At 47.3% G+C, this 17661-nt stretch overlaps 1 protein-coding gene and 1 long non-coding RNA gene across 4 annotated transcripts in view; one reads left to right on the top strand and one right to left on the bottom strand.

Moving 5' to 3' along the window:
* Nucleotides 1-17661, bottom strand: part of Aldh18a1 (aldehyde dehydrogenase 18 family member A1) — a 37556-nt gene that overhangs the window by 9500 nt on the left and 10395 nt on the right. For 2 of the 3 annotated variants that reach the window (XM_031390280.1, XM_031390279.1), the window contains 10 exons: nt 16124-16273; nt 15929-16033; nt 11872-12030; nt 11386-11476; nt 8582-8706; nt 7319-7463; nt 6610-6683; nt 4962-5055; nt 3352-3572; nt 997-1134 (listed from right to left, as the gene is read on the bottom strand). In XM_031390280.1, coding sequence (XP_031246140.1) covers nt 997-1134; nt 3352-3572; nt 4962-5055; nt 6610-6683; nt 7319-7463; nt 8582-8706; nt 11386-11476; nt 11872-12030; nt 15929-16033; nt 16124-16273 — 1302 coding nt within the window. The remainder of the gene's footprint in view (nt 1-996; nt 1135-3351; nt 3573-4961; nt 5056-6609; nt 6684-7318; nt 7464-8581; nt 8707-11385; nt 11477-11871; nt 12031-15928; nt 16034-16123; nt 16274-17661) is intronic. The other variant, XM_031390281.1, reaches the window with a different exon arrangement.
* Nucleotides 4990-8549, top strand: LOC116103816. The gene is made up of 3 exons (XR_004123585.1): nt 4990-5086; nt 5552-5688; nt 6185-8549. It is a non-coding gene; the product is annotated as an uncharacterized LOC116103816 (long non-coding RNA).

Genomic DNA, 17661 nt, shown 5'->3' on the forward strand with positions numbered 1-17661 from the left:
GGACGGGACCCATCCAGGCAGGCTGTGCAGGAGCTGGGCTGAATTCCTAAGCCTGGGATCCTCCCACCAGATTCTCCCTGAGTAAGTAATAAGGCAGCTCCTCCCACAGGAAAAGAAAGCTCTAGAACTGGCTTAAATCGAATCCAAACCCTACCACAGACTGGTGAGGTTTTGTACCCTGGAGTCCGCTTTTACGCAGTCCAGAGCAAGGGCTGGCCTAAGAAGGGACAGCATTTCCTCACAGGGTTATGCTGAGAATTAACTGAGGTAATGAAAGCTCCTCACCTGACTCGCTCACACAGAGCTCACCTGGCCACTCAGGCCAGGTCAGTGATCACAGTAACTGGGGCAGCAGCAGGCTCTCATTCTCCCATACCACAAGAGGGCTGGTGACAAACTTTCTTAAAAGTGACTTATGTCAACTCTAAATGCTACCAAAGACTGGAGAATTCTTCACCCTTGATTTCAGATTACTCTGCATAACATCACCAGTGGGAGGAACCCAGCCCTATAGTGGGTCTCCCACTCCTGTAACCTAATGAATGAGGGTCTGGGGGCCAGAAATATGGCTCAGCAGGTAAAGCTGCTTACTACGCAAGCCTGAAGATCTGAGTTCAATTCCCAGAACCCATGTAAAGGTAGAAGGGGAGAGGTGACTCCACAAAGTTGTTCTCTGACCTAAACACACAAAGCATACATGCACACCACAGAACACTAGTAATAAGGAAAATTAAATTTAAAAAAGAATAAAGGTCTAATTGACACTGAATAACATGGTAGTACCAGGACACATCTGTATGGCAGAAGCTCTCCCAAGCCAGTGAAAACCTGCCTGGCTCTGCAGAATGGCCTAGGGTTCACAGAACTTGCTGCCTCTCTAATCAAGCTTGCCTGTAGAAGCATTTTGGCTTCACACAACCTAGTATTTGCTACAAACTTCCAGAGACCTCACCTGGCCCTGTCTGGGTGGGACCAGGCTCATTCCCAGCCACCTACCAGCTGTATGGCCTCCTTGACTCCATGGATGGAGAGGGCCTCCTGGGTCAGGAGGTGAAGAATGCGGTTGCTGTGTGCGGCCTCCTTCCCGCCTTTGAGCAACAAGCCGTTGCCACTCGCGATGGCCAAGGCTGCCACCTGCAGACCGAAGGGAAGACGAGAAGACGGTCAGAGTGACAAGGATGTCTGCACTGCTGTGTGTCCATCTCACCGTCACCAGCACCCAAGTCAATGAAAAACACATTTTTATCCCACTTTATACTGAAGCTCAGGTCACACAGCTTACAAACGCAGGGCCGGCAAACGCTCTGAGATGCTTGACTCTGGGGGACTAAACTATGGTTTCCATAGTAGCAGCAGCAGCAGCAGCAGCAATGCAGGCTAAATTCATGGTCAGGGTCTCATGGTACTCCCTCCCCACTTGGGCCAGTGTGGGAAACAGGAGGCTTAAGCAGTGTCTCTATAGTAAAGAACCTGCTCCACTGACTCAGTGGGGGATGCGGGGACCTATGGCCGCAGTTGGCCGTGGTCCGTAAGTTGACCCAGGGGCTCGACTAGCCTGATCCTAAGAATCAGGCACACAAGCTCATGCCAGCCCTGTGACAGCAGCCCGCTGAGGGAGCACACACTGCTCAGAGCAGGGGGAAGAAGCAGTCAGCAGAAACACGGTCATCCTAAGCCGGAAGCTTGATTTTTCTGAACACTTTTCAGTAAAATGAAAATCACCCTGGTTGTTGGGAAAAGCTACTAAAACCCCTTGCCTGGCCATTTTTTTTTAAAGATTTATTTTATTTATTTTATGTGTATGAGTACACTGGAACTGTACAGATGGCTGTGAGTTATCATGTGTGTGGCTGCTGTTGAACTCAGGACCTCTGCCGGCCCCGCTCCCTCTGGCATAATTTACTGTAGCTGTCTTCAGACACACCAGAAGAGGGCGTCCGATCTCATTATGGGTGATTGTGAGCCACCATGTGGTTGCTGGGATCCAAACTCAGTACCTTCAGAAGAGCAGTCAGTGCTCTTACCTGCTGAGCCATCTCGCTAGCCCCTTGCCTGGCCATTTTAACCTCCAGATTAGGATTCTTAATGCTTTCTATTGGCTTAAGTTGCTCTTGAGCCCCTTAACAGTGGTAATGCAAACTTTCTCTAGCTAAATGCAGACACTTCATGTTCCACACACAATCTTTATGATGTGTGTGTAGTCATCTGGGGCTACACTTCAGGTGAGGAGCCTCAGACACAGGGGAACGCCTGTTCCTTGTGAGGAATCAGGTGGCTGGGACATTTCATGAACAGAGCCACACAGTGTCAGAATCCATTTCGGATAGCACAAATGAGTTCTGCCGCCACTGGGCTCTTCTACAAGACCGGCTTGTGGCCAGAGGGATAGTGAGCCTGGCTGAAGGCAGGCAACCATGGGAAGGGAGTCCTGTGAGGAACTTGCTGGTGGATGGTCCAGCTAGGGAGAGCCTGCCACAGAGTTCTGCAGTCCACGATGCCTTACACATAGAGGGGGTAGCTTTCCATTTTAGAAGAAAATTTCCCTTTGAGACCTCAGAGCCAGTACAAATAAAGAGTTGATCTTGTCCCACTTGCGGCTTAGTGGGAGATGACTGATTATTGATTTCTCAGAGACTTTAGGGCAGAAGCAAGGCCGGCTCTCTACAGTCACCTCATGTTTCCCAGTGTGGCTGCTTTGACACAGGTCAGTCACATTCCTTAAAGAGGGCTGCATTCTACCTTCCATTAACTACACAGAGCGCTTTTTCTACGTGATGTTCTACAGGAATTACTCTGTGGCGCTGATAACGGAGTCCTTTTGTATGGATAGACAGGTGTCAGGTGAATGACTGCAGCAGCCTAGCAGTGACGTGCCAGTCTCAGAACAAAGAGTACAGTGAGCCAGGAGGGCTGGGAGTTTCTTCTGCCCCCTCCCTGCAGGGGGCTGATCTGGGCCCCGGGTGTGACAGGGAATATTAACTTTATAATACTGGGTTGCATCTCTGTTCTGGGATGGCTGGAAGGGTGAAATGCATAACACACCTTAATAATAAAACTGGCAATGCCATGGAAATGTGTTTGGGCTGAAAAACAGATCTTTCTCTCTCTCTTATATATGCATATGCTCACACATACATACCATCCCTCCACCCTCTATCCCTCCATCCCTCCATCTATCCCTCCATCTATCCCTCTATCCCTCCATCCCTCCATCTATCCATCCATCCATCCCTCCATCCATCCATCCCTCCATCCATCCATGCACACCTACATCTCTGGTGACGTATCTCTACTCCTGGTAATAAATGCTTCCCCCAACCCACTCCCAGGCAGGGCCACGGACTCACATACCTGGGGTAGACAGTCAGGGCGAGACTCAAAGATCACCAGTAAAACTCCTATCGGGACAGTCACTTGTTCTAACTCCAGGTTCTTGGCAATCCGAGTCCGGCGCAGGATGCGGCCTACGCTCTCTTGAGAGGAGGCTGCAATCTGCCGTAGCCCGATGGCCAGGCTGTTCAGTTTAGACGTGGAGAGGCTAAGGCGCTTCAGCAGGGGGCTTGCAAGCCTTCCTAAAATGGCAGTAGGACACGATAAAGTGGACGATGTGGCTTTGGCCACCGACTTTACTGTAGTAAGGACAGACAGGGAACTGAGTGTCTTGGTGATATGGCGACATGCAGGTTCACATAGCTCTTCCTCAGAGTGGAGAGAGACTGCTTGACAACTGTATCTCGTGCCCCCAAACTATCACTTTCAACACGTGACATTTCAAAAAACATTTCAGCATTTCAAAACAGGGAAGCCTGGGATTCTATCTAACAATTTAACAAACAAGAGGCTGCGATGTAGTTGTTACACACATAATCTAGCATAGCCACTAACAAGCCAGGTTACCTGGAGTATGGCATGTAAAAACAAATGCCAACTGAGGAACATCGAGTGTATTCATTCTTATTATAGACAGGGTCTCACTGTGTGGCCACCACCCCCAGATACCCCACTGTCTTAAACTGGCAAAGCAGAGGACGAAGAGAAAGGAAGTGCCTGGGTCTCGCTGAGTGTAACTGGTCATCTGTGATAGCACTTTAGCCATACCACCTGCTCTTCCATGAGTGCCACACAGATCAGTGTCTGGACAGCGCTTGATGCCAACCATAAAGATGGTTTAATGGCCTAAGAGTGTCTCATCTTTCAGCACAGGCACCGTGAGCCATTTCTGTGGCCCTTTTATATGGACAGTTCATCTGCACTGGAATCCTGGGTCCACTGTTGGCCGTATGACTTGGAGTGCATGACAGCTTTGCTGAGTGAGGCTAATAAGTAGTTGCTCCCTTGGATACATTAGGCTGTGCAGTTTAAAGGGGATCCCGCTGGGAAAGCCCTTAGTGCAGAGCCTGCTAAGACGACAGTCTTGGCCCGGCCATAATTAGCTGAGCATCTACAACAGTGAAGTTCTCAGTTTCCTTTTCTAGTTCTAAGATTGCCACAGAGGCCAGAGCTCACAGGACCCTTGGGGACAAGAAGTGCTCCTTGGAGGGTTGGGTTAAAAATAACTGGAAATGGAGCAGAAGTAAGTACTATGAATAGTTAGAAAAACATACTGGTAGCACTAGACACCAACCCTTGACAAAAATTATGCATAATAAATAATGTAATTTTGTCTAACAATCTTGCCTTTAGATAGACATAAGAATTTATCTAAAAGTTTTAAAAAAGTAAAAAAAAAAATGAATTTATCAGTGTAGCCAGGCAGTGGTGGCACCCACCTTTAATCTCAGCACTCAGAAGGTAGAGGCAGGCAAATCTCTAAATTTGGGAGTAGCCTGGTCTACACAACGAGTTCCAGGACAGTCAGGGCTACACAAAGAAACCCTGGCTTGAAAATTTAAAAAAATAAAATAAAAAAAATTAAGGAAGAGGAGGAGGAAGAGGAAGCAGACACAAAGAGAAACCCTTACCCTCCGCCTCCTCCATATCTTTTTTGTTGGCTAACAGGATCTCTTCCCGCTGGTCCGTCAGCAGGTCAGCCAGATGATTGATAATTTCAGCTCTCTGCAAGAGAAGCAAACCATTAAAACACCAGGTATGTACACACGCGTCTTCCTCCACCCTCAGAGAGCCAGGAGCCGAAGTAGCTTACAATTATCTGTAACTCCAGTTAAGGTGATCTAGTACCCTACCGTTCTCTGCCCTCCACAAACAATGCGTGCTTGTGGTATACAGACATGTGTACAGGCAGAGCTCTCACATGTAAAATAAGATAAAAATAAACTCAGAAGTCCCTGGAGCCAAAGCTTGCAACCTGCCCTCGTGTCTCCTTTCCCTTCTCCTTTCCCACTCTGATTATGGTCATTAGGGAGCCATGGCTCAGCACTGAGGAGACCATGAGCTAAACCGGCACGTACAATTAGGAATGATACACACAACTTTACAGATTTTGTATCAATAGACTGTTTATTTTCCAGGCAAGGCCTTTTCTTTTCCTTTCATTTCTTTCCTTCCTTCCTTCCTTTTTTATTTTTTTTTATTTTTTTTTTTTTTGAGACAGGGCTTCCCTGTGTAGACCTGTCTGTCCCGGAGCTCACTCTGTAGACCAGACCAGCCTTGAACTCACAGAGATCCATCTGCCTCTGCTTCCTGAGTGCTGGGATTGAAGGTGTGCACCACCAACGTACAGCATTCCTGGTAAGTTTTAACAACTGGCTTTTCTTTAAAATTCTTCTGAGTTTATTTTTATTTTATATTACATGTGAGAGCTCTGCCTGTACACATGTCTGTATACCACAAGCACACAGTGTTTGTGGAGGCTAAATTTGGGAGTAGCAGAGAAGGCTAGGGTACTAGGATCACCTTGGAACTGGAGTTACAGATAATTGTAAGCTACTACGTGAGTGGTGGGAGTCTAACTCCGGAAGAGCAATAGTGCGCTTCGCTGCAGAGCCATCTCCTAGGCCCTTTGGCTTTTCCTTTTGGCCAATTATTTGGTGAAGTCAGTTAACAGGAGAACATTCCAGCTCCCAGTCCCAAATACCCAGGGGTATACCAATGGGACTGATCCTTGGCCATCTGTCTGGCAAATGTGGCAGTGGGTGTGATGTCACCGAAGTAGAGGAGAGAGAAGCCAGACCCCTCCTTGGCTTTAGCTTTTCTCACTTATAGCCACTCTTTTCTCTCTTCTCAGACCGGCATGTTCCACACTCCAGCCGGACAGAGCCGCACACCCTCGGGAAGCCAGCCTCAGGTTTCACCTGGCCTCACCATCTCCAGCTTTATCAAGGTGCTGCTTAGACTACTTCTCTACTTCACTATGGACAGGAGGGGATGAACCACAGAGCCGGCCCTGAGGCTTCCCTCTGTCAGATGCTGCAGGAAATTCAATGGGCAGGAAGAGGTAACTTTCCTGTGTGGACATGAGTCAGATCAGCATCTTCCCTAATCTTGTCTTTGATCAAAACGTAGTGATAGACTGTCTTCAGACATACAATTAATTCAGACAATTCTACTAATAGTAGGAATAAATGGGGCCAGCAGACTTGACCGTTACACCAAAATGTACAGCATGTTTTGCTCTGAAAATCCCACCAAGCTGTCAGTGGATGTCCTCACCTGTTCAGGTTCTAAGGTGGCCAGCATTCTCCCTCCAGATCGAGCCATCTCCCCCTGCTGCTCCACTGTAGGGCCTGCAAGAGCATGTGCAAACTTATCAGACCAGACTCTCACTTTTCCAGCACATACTTCACCAAATGCAGAAGGAACGTCGGGTTCATGGTATGCTTGGTTCACCCACAGAGACCATCAAGGCCAACAGAATGGCAACACCCCTCTCCCAACCAATAATAACCTAAACCACAGACAAGCAAATGCATGCCAGAGTAACTGGGGGATAAACACAGAGGCTTCTCAAGCCTGATGTATTAGATGAGAGTCTCTGGGCTTTCCAGAGTTCAGTTTCATTTTGCAAGCACATTTCTCATGGGCTTGCATTTGTGAGTGTGGATAACAGGACATACCTTTGTGTGCACTTTAGAGCTCACACAGTGTCTTATATACCTCTCTGCATAGCTAGTGCTCATTAGCTCTTAGCATCCAGTAAGGGCCTAGCAGGTGTTTCCTTATTTGGGAGAGTAAAAGGACTAAATAGGCAGGTGGGTGGACTCTCACAAAAATCCAGTTCTGTAAACAGTCTTTACAACGCCGGAATTTATGATGTGACCGCACTGATTTCATAACCTGGATCTGCAAGGTGAGAGCTCAGGCTTCAGTCCCATCTAGGCTGGGATGACGCTGGGCCTAGGACTTGAGGGAAGCTACTCACCAGCAGGCTTTACTTCTGAAAAGAATGTGCCAACTTTCTTTCCCTCCACGATGTCTGTGATGACATGCCCAGACACCTTTGGGTGGGTTCCGTTGGCAATGACGACAGAAGTACCGCCTTGCAAAGCCCAGAGGGCGGCTTTCACCTACGGGGTCGGGTCAGATCCAGGATGAGAGTCACACCTAGAAACATGCATTCTTAACTTGCACTATGACATTAGTACAATTCGACACAAGCTAAATAAACAGAGGAACGTGTTTAAAGGTCAGGACCTGGGAAACCATACGTAGCCCACGATCACTTTGCAGCCACAGCCTGTGCTGCCTGAAAGGGAACCAACAAGTCCTGCTCTCTCTGAGACTCTGCAGTACTCGACTCAGAATGTGCACATTTTGATTTGTTATGCCTGAGCATTTTGATTTGTCATGCCTGAACAGCTACAACTGAATAGCTAGAGGAGTGACCAAGGCAGGGTTATATGAACAAGGCTCTGTTCTTCTTTTCTACCATTGCTAACCTGGTGTTCTTCTGCATGAAGGGTATTCAGCCTCTGAGGGAAAGGGATTTTGAAAAGCTTCCGGAAACATGAGTCAATAACAGAGGGTTTATTAAGTGTGAACATTACACAGGCCCTGCCCTCTATGGGTACAACATGGCAACAGTTACCTTTCATTGTTTCCTTGACTGGGTTTGTATTCACCACGGAAACACACTTCTGAAGTTCCAGAAAGCTTTAACTGGAGAAGGAGAGCCCTACCCGTGAGCTGGGGTTGCAGACTAAGTAAGGAGGAGAAAGTGAGCAGGGCACAGTTCATCTTTACTTCCTGACTGTGATGCAATATGACCGGTTACCATGTCAGTGACTGCCATGACTTCTCTGCCTCGAAGGACTGTGTTCTCAACCTGTGAGCCAGCTCTGAGCTCTCAAACTGTGAGCTGGGACTAAGCCCTCAACCTGTGAGCCAGCTCTGAGCTCTCAAACTCTGAGACACCATAGCTTTGATCAGCCATTCTGCCATGGCAATGAAATGCCAATGAACACATGCACAAAATGTACTGCTTTTATGTTAATAAAAATACATCTAAAGGTATGATTCAATATATGTATACAACAGCCATAAAACATATTTAGATATGGGTATATTTAAGTGTATGTGTGTGGTATCTAAACCACAACTTCCCAGACAAAGTTAACAGTAAAAAAAAAGAAAAGATAAAATACCATTTGGGCTTGATGACTAGAACAGTTGAGTGTCGGCTTACCTTGGCCTCCATGCCCCCTAGTCCCACTCTAGACTTGGTTCCAAATGTCACAGACTGCTGATCTCCCGGATAGAATATATCAATGAGTTTTGCATCATCTGAGCCTGGGGGGCTGTCAAAGAGGCCTAAAAAGTGAATCGGAGTCAGGAACACTGCACTGACCCACATGGGCCTCCCCAAGCACCTGCAACTATACCTACAAACAGACAAACAACCTCTAAAACAATGAATGCACTGTATCGGCCTGTCTCACCAGGAAAGAGGAGAAGGGATCAGAGGAGCTGACCCATACTAAGCAATAGCTCCAGCACCTTTTTGTGTTCTTTTAACCAGCCCTAAACAAATACCTCCCGAGCACGGAGCAAGGTCACAGCCTTGGCACAGTGCCTACAGTGCTAGCAAGAGTCCTCCCGGCTTATCATGCTACACCTCAACAAGATAACCAAAAGAGAGACAAGTGCAGAAGCAGTACTGTGAGCACACACCATGTGGGCAGGGTGAGAAGTGAAGTGGGTACTCATTAACTCTCACCGACCCCGTGCAATCAAGCAGACTGATACCGGGTTTATGAGCGAGTGTCTTGAAGGTTGGGCTGAGTCAGCAGGAAAGCTATGACCATCAGCATTCAGGCTGGCTTCATCTCCATGAGATATACAGCCTGTATGCAACTGAGCAGGGGAACACCCTGGTGAGGTGAGATGTTATAGGTGCACAACATGAGGTTTAAAAAAAATCCTCAGTTTCACTTTGAAAGATAAGAGACCCTGGAAGGGGAAAGGCGAAGGGGCGAGGGGTCTGAGAAAATGGTGTCAAATCAAGACCAAAGGGAGAAACACATTAAGGAGATGCTGCCCATGGCTGAGATCTGGCTACAGGACATTTCCGGTGTTTTATGTGTTTATATATACATGAGTGTATAGATATAATATACACATGTGCATGTGAAGGTGTCATCTCTCCGTTACCATCCACTTTTATTTGCTTTTTAAAGACAGAGTCCCACTGGCCTGGAAGTTACCAAGGGGGCTAGGCTGATTAGCACCAAGCTCTGTTCACACCTCCTCAGCTCACACATTACAAGCCTACACCACTCTTTTCTTTTTATTTTTAATGTTTGTTCTGTGGGTCAAACTTGGGTCCTCACGCTTGCAAAGCAAGTACTTTGCCCACTGAGCCACCTCCCCAGCCATTTTGGGGTTTAAATCACTGCTTTTCCTGGATGGGATGCCCATCTCATTCCAGATCTTTAGAACAATCCTGTTCCATGTAAAACCTCACTGGGGATGGAGGGAATCAGCGTGCGCTAAACACATAAGCAGCAGTAAGTGCCCAACCTACAAGGCTTGGCCAGTGCCCCACAGCTCCAGGATTCCCAGCTGGGTTCCTCCCAGAAGGTAACAGGCATGGAGTGAACTGAGAGGCTGTTCAGTTTCAGATAACCATACAGGAAAGACTGTCCCACTGGGAGACATTTTCCAGAGGCCCTCCCAGCACTCTGTAATTCTGTCCACAACTCTCTCCTCAGTCTTCCAACCTCTCACCATCAAGATGTTTAATGTAAGATACTGTTCTAGGATTTAACACTTGATGGCAAAGGCGCTTATCACTAAGCCTGGGTTCGATCCCCAGGATTCTCAGGATGGAATGGAGATCAATTCTCATGGGTTGTCCTCTAAGCTTAGCACATACCCTGCCCCCACATAAACAAATGTAATAAGGTTTTTTTTTTTTAAAAAGGAAAGGAATAAAAACTTCTTATTAAGACAGTCACAACATGGAAAAAACACACAGTTAACAAGTAGGTATCATCAAGGGTCAGACAAATTAGAACGCTCATACTCTGTGGGTGACAACACCAAACAGCACAGTGGCCTCGGGGAAACATGGTGCTTTTATGAGTCAACACGTCTTCTCTCCTCCCCACCCTTCCTCACTTCTCTCTCTTAACTTGGGGACTATTAACTCTCTTAACTATTGGGGACTGGCTTAGGGTCCCGCTCTTGCTAGGTAAACATTCTCTCATGAAGCTCATTAATCACATTCTTAGGTGGAAACAAACAAAACAAAACAAAAACAAAAGAAAACCCCAACCAAACAAAAAAACAAAACAAAACCCCACTCATACAAAAGTAAGCTCCCCAGTGCATTATTATTAATAGCACAGATGCCCACAAACTGATACTGAGTAAATAAAATGTGGTCTGTCCAGAGTGGAGTATTATTTGGCAGTAAAAAGAAACAGAGCATTGGTGTATACTCTAATGTAGATGAAGCCTGAACATATTATACTAGGTGAATGAAGCCAGTTACAGAGGGCCACAGAGTTCATGATTCCATTCATATAAAACCTCTAATAAGGAAACCCACAGAGACAGAAAGTAGACTGGAGGTTGCGCCCGGCTGGGGATTTGCATACAAGTAGGCAGTGGCTACTAACAGGCGTGAGGTTTCTTGTCATGAAGAACAGAATTTATCATTGTTTATGGAGATGGTTGTACAAGTGTATGAATACTCCCAAGATCACTGAACTGAAATTTTTAAATAGGTGAATTATATGGTGCGTGAATATTTCCTTGAAGCTGTTTAAAAAACAAAGGAAAAAAAAAGAGAGAAACAAAAAACCCACGAAAGTACCTAAAAATCGCATTTTGTACATTTAAACTGCACGTTCCAGAAATGCCCACCCAAGTCACAGAAATTCTTTGGCTTACGTGGCTCGGGAACGGTCCACAGAGGAAAAAAGGATCAGAAGAAAACCTGCGTGCTCACACGTGCGAACAAAAGGGAAAGGCATTGCTGTGTACCTTCCACATCTGAGAGGACAATCAAGAGGTCAGTCTTCATCTCCACGGCCAGACGGGCAGCCAGGCTATCGTTGTCCTTAACACTAATCACCTACAGTGCAGGGAGAGTCGTGAGTGACTTAGCTTCACGGTCCCAGAAGCACCCAGCTCTGGCACACAGAAACCAATGATACAAAGCATGCACATGAGAGCTCAGGCCTCACGGCCTGCACCACACACAGGCTTCCTTTCGGACGTAGACATGCACGCTGAGCTCTGAGCCACGCGCACAGCATCCTCTAAGCCACGGTAGCGCCTCACCCACTGAACAAAAAAACTCCCTCATTTCAGAGGCACCTCCTCAGCCGAGGCTCTGGAATACTGGGTCTCTCAATTTCTCCTCTTACTCATGCCAGACATCCAGTGTTAGTACATGCAGATGCAGCACAGCAGCACGTGGTGGTTAGTGTCTCCAGCATGCTCAACTCTTAGGAGTACTTTACCCACATTTACCCCCTGAAGATCACTGTTGGGCTCAGCTGGGGGGACGACCGCATCGTTTGTGTTGACAATGGGCACGATGTTCATCCGAAGCAGCTCGTGTAGGGTACCGTTGAGATTTCTGCGCTTCTGCTCATCGTGGAAATCCAGGTTGGTCACCAAAATCTAAAGAGATGAAACAGGAGGTGCGGCTGGGAAGAAAATGGTGAACTTCCTAGGAATGGCACCAAGAGATGCTGAGCACTGACGAGCCAAGCTTTGGACTTCTAGAATAAAACCCACCTTTGGACACGGGTCCAGTTCCTCGTCTTATTTCCCTTTTAAACCTGGGGCCTGGCATATATATCTGGCCAGGTACGCTTCCAGGGAACTACCATTCTAACATGCTTAGCCAGTTGTTTGAGAGACCCTTGACTGAATTACATTTGTCTGGAAGATTTAATGATGCTAAGATATCATCTGTAAATGAAACTGGGAAAGTGATGCATCTATTTTAAAAGGACATTTGGGGGAATCCATGAATTTAAGAAATATCTTTGTACTGTAGCACCTGACTGAGGTGCTGGCCATAGCAGTTACTTATGTGTCAGGTGAGTGAGTGAGCGAGTGGATTGCCCGTCTGCAAGAGTGTATTAGACAAATTGGAATGGGGTTAGGCTGCCCCTCGCTTAGCTCTGATGAGGAGCACTGTTAGAGTGAAGAATGCTATGTCTGAGTATGTGGGGATAGGGAGTTGGTCTAGAAAGAAGAGCTAGACAGAACTTAGGGGAAAGAATCAGAATAAGGTGCTCGTGGATGGAGAGCTGAGGTGGAAGCTGCCAATGGGTCTGTGTTTACTCAAGAACTAGAGTATTTGGCAGGAGGTAACAGGAGACCAAGGTGAAAGAAAATGATGGCAAGAAACTGAAAGGCTGCAAATTCTGAAGAAAACAAAACACAAAAATGTTTTCTTGCAGCCGGACACACGCCTTTAATCCCAGCACTTGGGAGGCAGAGGCAGGTGGATTTCTGAGTTCGAGGCCAGCCTGGTCTACAGAGTGAGTTCCAGGACAGTGAGGGCTACACAGAGAAACCCTGTCTCAAAAGAAGAAGAAGAAGGAGAAGGAGGAGGAGGAGGAGGAAGAAGAGGAGGAGGAGGAGGAGGAGGAGGAGGAGGAGGAGGAGGAGGAGGAAGAGGAGAAGGAGAAGGAGAAGAAGAAGAAGAAGAAGGAGGAGGAGGAGGAAGAAGAGGAGGAGGAGGAGGAAGAAGAAATGTTTTCTTGCAATCCCTGATGCAGGGAAGGTGCAAAGACATGCAGCAGCTGGGGCTGCAGCAGCCTCTGGCTAGGAGGCCTGGGAGCCCTGGCAGCAGCTGAGGCTGCAGCAGCCTCTGGCTAGGAGGCCTGGGAGCCCTGGCAGCAGCTGGGGCTGCAGCAGCCTCTGGCTAGGAGGCCTGAGAGCCCTGCAACACGGCAGTTGCTTCACTGCTTATGAAATGTAGGAAATGAAGGCAGACTGGGAGTGTGGGTGAGGGAAAGAATCCCTCACTCAACATGTTTTGCTGAGTCCTTTTGAAACACGAACTCTCCCTCCCCTGTCCTGCACCCCAGCTACAGGGATGGAGAATGACCATGCCCATGGCATGATGGAATGTGGTGCATGCTTGTGAGGAAATGGGAATCTGTTCTAGAAAGCTTTAGTTCTGCAGGCCCTAGGCGGGGTCAAAGCTGAAGCTGCATCTGACAAGCCTGTGTGACACTGCAGATATTAAACATACAGGTGCAGAAGGGGGAGGGGAGGGGTGAGCAGGAGGTCTAAAGGTCCAGGGAAACACCTGTCACTGCGACAGCTTCACACACAAGGGTTGCTGGGGCTCTGGCTGGGGAGGTAGAGACAGGGGGCTCCCCAGGAGGGGAAGCTGGTGCTGGAGCAAAGGTAACTGGCTGAGACTCATTTCTACGAAGCTGCTCCACTTGGGTTAAGTCTTTAACCTGGGGCCCACATGGTGAAGTCTCAAACTCACTGATAAGGGTCTTCTATATAAGATTCCTGGAGAAAATAAGGAACCACGGGAGAAGGAGCAAAGAGCACTGTGTGATAAGCTCCGTGCGGGAGAGGGGCCAGAGTGGAAGAGGCCCAGGGACCGGAGCTTCTCGGGAACAGGATGGGTAGAGCTTTTTTATCAATGCAGACAGTGGCAGCGACTTCTAATGGAATGGTCACCACCAATGAAGCAAAATGGAACCTGTCCAAAGGCATCAACACTGAGGAAGATAAATAAATAAGACACGACAAAAGTGTGGTGCCTGGAATAAAGTGTCAGTGTCGGCACCTGGCTCCTGGCACTGAACAACTAACACTGAGGAGAAGAGAGAGCAGATGGTGCCCATGGTGGATATGACATGTCTGCTGTATGCACACTAGCTCAGTGGGTCTCATCCTTCCTAACGGTGTGGCCCTTTCATGCAGCTCCTCATGCTGTGGTGACCACCAGCCACAAAACTATTTTCGTTGCTACTTTATAACTGTAACTTCAACAGGGCAGTGGTGGCGCACACCTTTAATCCCAGCACTTGGGAGGCAGAGGCAGTGGATCTCTGAGTTTGAGGCCAGCCTGGTCTACAGAGTGAGTTCCAGGACAGCCAGGGCTACACAGAGAAACCTTGTCTTGAAAAACCAAAAACAAAAAACAAAAAAAAACAAAAAATAACTGTAACTTCACTACTGTTATAAACTGTAAGGTCAATGTGTTTTGGAGACAAAGGTTAGCCAAGAGGGGGTCTCAACCCACAGGTTGAGAAATGCTGCACTAACTGAAAACTAATCTGAGATTAGTCACAGGCTGTAAGGGAAGAACTCCAGTTTTCTCTTTCAGCAAGCACACTTAGGAAGATGACAGAGAACCAGAAAAAGCAATAGGAAATGAAGACCCAAAACCTGAGTCACACTGGGCTGTAGTTGTACACACCTTTGATCCTAGCACTTGGGAGATAGAGGCAGGCAGATCTCTGTGAGTTCGAGGCCAGCCTGGTCTACAGAGTGAGTTCCAGGTCAGCCAGGCCTACATAGCAAAACCCTTTCTCCCAAAACAAGACAAGACAAGACAAACAAACAAACAACCCCCCCCCACCCAGACCTGAGGTATCTCCTATGTAAAATGACAGCCACAAAAGAAGCAGGTACCAGAGAAGTTGGCAAATAATAACCTCAGGCTTTTTACCAGTTATATGATTGTATTTTAGATTTTCTTATTTACTGCTTGGCTGTCCAGGTGATTAAAGTCACAATTTTAAACAAATCTAACATTTAGGTAGAATGAAATACTGTAGAAAGAAGATAACATTCATAAGCGAGAATACAACACTAAGTTCCAGGAGGACTGGAAACCCCGTCAGCCTTGTGCACCACAGAGCCCCAATGCCAAGCGGACCATTTTTGTACACCACCAGTGCCCAATAAATACTCACTGGGTGAACGTAAAGCAAGCCACACACTAGCATCCCTTCTTGCCTGTCAACACTCAGCATGTACTTACTATAGTGGCAACGAGGTGCACAGAGAGGCGAGCTACCAAAAGTCAAACAAAGCCACAAAACCGATGTCTAACTTGTTCAGCATCTGCCCTAACAGCAGTCGCTAGAGCAGCGGTTTTCAACCTGTGGGTTGTGACCCCCACAGGGCTCACTTATCAGATATCCTAATTCAATATATTCAATATTTATATTACAGTTCATAGCAGTAACAGAATTATAGATATGATGTAGCAATGAAATAATTTTTATGGTTGGGGGGGTCACCACAGCATGAGAAACTATATTTAAGGGTTGCAGTATTAGGACGGTTGGGAACCACTGACCTATGAGTTACTGAGGTAATAAATCTTGAGTTTGAGGTATATTATGTACCAGGAGCTATCTTAAATACTCCTCATATATTTTCTCCTTGAACCGTCTCTAAAACCCTCTGAAGTAGGCACTGGTGTCACTTTCATTCTTCAGATGAGGAGACCCAGGCAGAGACTTAGAGGCCACGAGAACCACCCTCCCGGTCCCACACCCCCACCCAGGAAGGCCCAGTCTCTCACCTGGGCAGCACAGATGCTGTACTGTGTAAACATGGCCTCATACAAGGCCATCAGGCCACTCTGCCCAGCAGCTGCGCAGGCTCGGGCCTCCAAGACTGGAACTGCCTGCAACACAGCAATCGGACCCCGGGCGGTTGGGAAGGAGGGAAGGAAGACCCGAGGACACCATGACAGGGCTGGGGAAGCGGCACCCACCATCTCCTTAAGATGGTTCTGTCCTGAGTGCAGAGCTTGCCGCACGCTCTGAGACAGAAGGATCTCGTGGCGTAGGCGCTGCTTGCCGAAGGCAACGGCTCCGCTGGTCACCAGCATCATCTCTCGGCCCTGATTCTGCAGCACCGAGACCTAGCATGGAAAAAGGAAGATGTACAAGTCACTCTCTCTTTCTTCACAGGAGACCTTAAGTAGGGCAGACATGAGTGGACTCATATACTTCTCTACAGGACAGTGCTCAGCTGGCTCTGGAAGAACTGCTTGGATTGTTTGGCAGAAACATTTTTTTTTTTAACACGGCCTCAAATGCCTGTTTAACAGGTGACAGGCAGAAATGGGATTATTTTAGAAGGTGATTCTAGCATGCAGCCAGCTTTGGAGTCACAGGATTGATATCGCCCATCTATAATGCACTGGGCAGCCTGGGAGAACTGTAATCTAAAACAGTCAATTCTGTAGACCAGGCCGTCTCTAACATGGAGACCCACCTGCTTCTGTCTCCCTAATGCTGGGATCAAAGGCAAGACCCCCACTGCCCAGTCAATCCTTATCTCAGAAAAATACAGAATTGGGCTGGACAGACTGCTCAGTGGTTAAGGGTTCGTACTGCTCTTGCAGAGGACCTGAGTTCAGTTCCCAGCACCCATGATGGGTGTTTTTCACAACCACCTGCAACTCTGGCTCCAGAGTCATCCAATGTCCCTGACCTCCATGGGCACCTGCACACGTGTGGACATACTCACGTGCAGATATACACACTGAACTAAATAAAACAAATCCTTTAAAAAAAAAAGTATTGATCATCTGGAACTTTTTTTAAAAAGCGATGCCTCTATCCCTCCACCACAGTTTAACATCAATCCCAGACCGCATCCATATGTAGCGATCTCAGCAGCAACCATTAAAAACAAGGGAATATGCATGTCTGCATTTGCAAAATCATTATCACCCAAAACATTTGACTGGCATCTTCATATCAAATAGCCAGCGCTCACATTTACACAGAGTTTGGGTTTTTGGCTTGCTCAGAATGCAATGCAAATTAAGCCCATATATCACAAGCAGTTAAATATCTTTAGGGTCTTTTAATCCGTACAATACCCTTTGCTTTGTATTTTTCTGCTCAACTGAGCTCCTCTCCCTTCATGGTTTCCCAGCCCCCATTTTTCTGACTGTGTCCACATAAGGTATGGAGGCTTTTGTTGTGTGTGTGTGTGTGTGTGTGTGTATGTCAAGAACTTTCTTCAGGTTGTAAGCATGATGCCTGGTTCTCTTCCTGTTTATGAAGTTGGCAACAATTGTTGATTATCACTCAGATTCACTATTCCATTAGGGTTTGTAATATGATGATATTCTAACTCAGATCAAACCCTGGTGGTCAAACCCAGGGCCAAAGAGCTATATCTCCAGCCCCATCAATGGGTGTCTAAAGGTGTTATTATAGGCTGGAGCGATGGCTCAGTGGTTAAGAGCACCGACTGCTCTTCCAGAGGTCCTGAGTTCAATTCCCAGCAACCACA

Source organism: Mastomys coucha, unplaced genomic scaffold, assembly GCF_008632895.1.
Source record: "Mastomys coucha isolate ucsf_1 unplaced genomic scaffold, UCSF_Mcou_1 pScaffold21, whole genome shotgun sequence".
Lineage (NCBI taxonomy): Eukaryota > Metazoa > Chordata > Mammalia > Rodentia > Muridae > Mastomys > Mastomys coucha.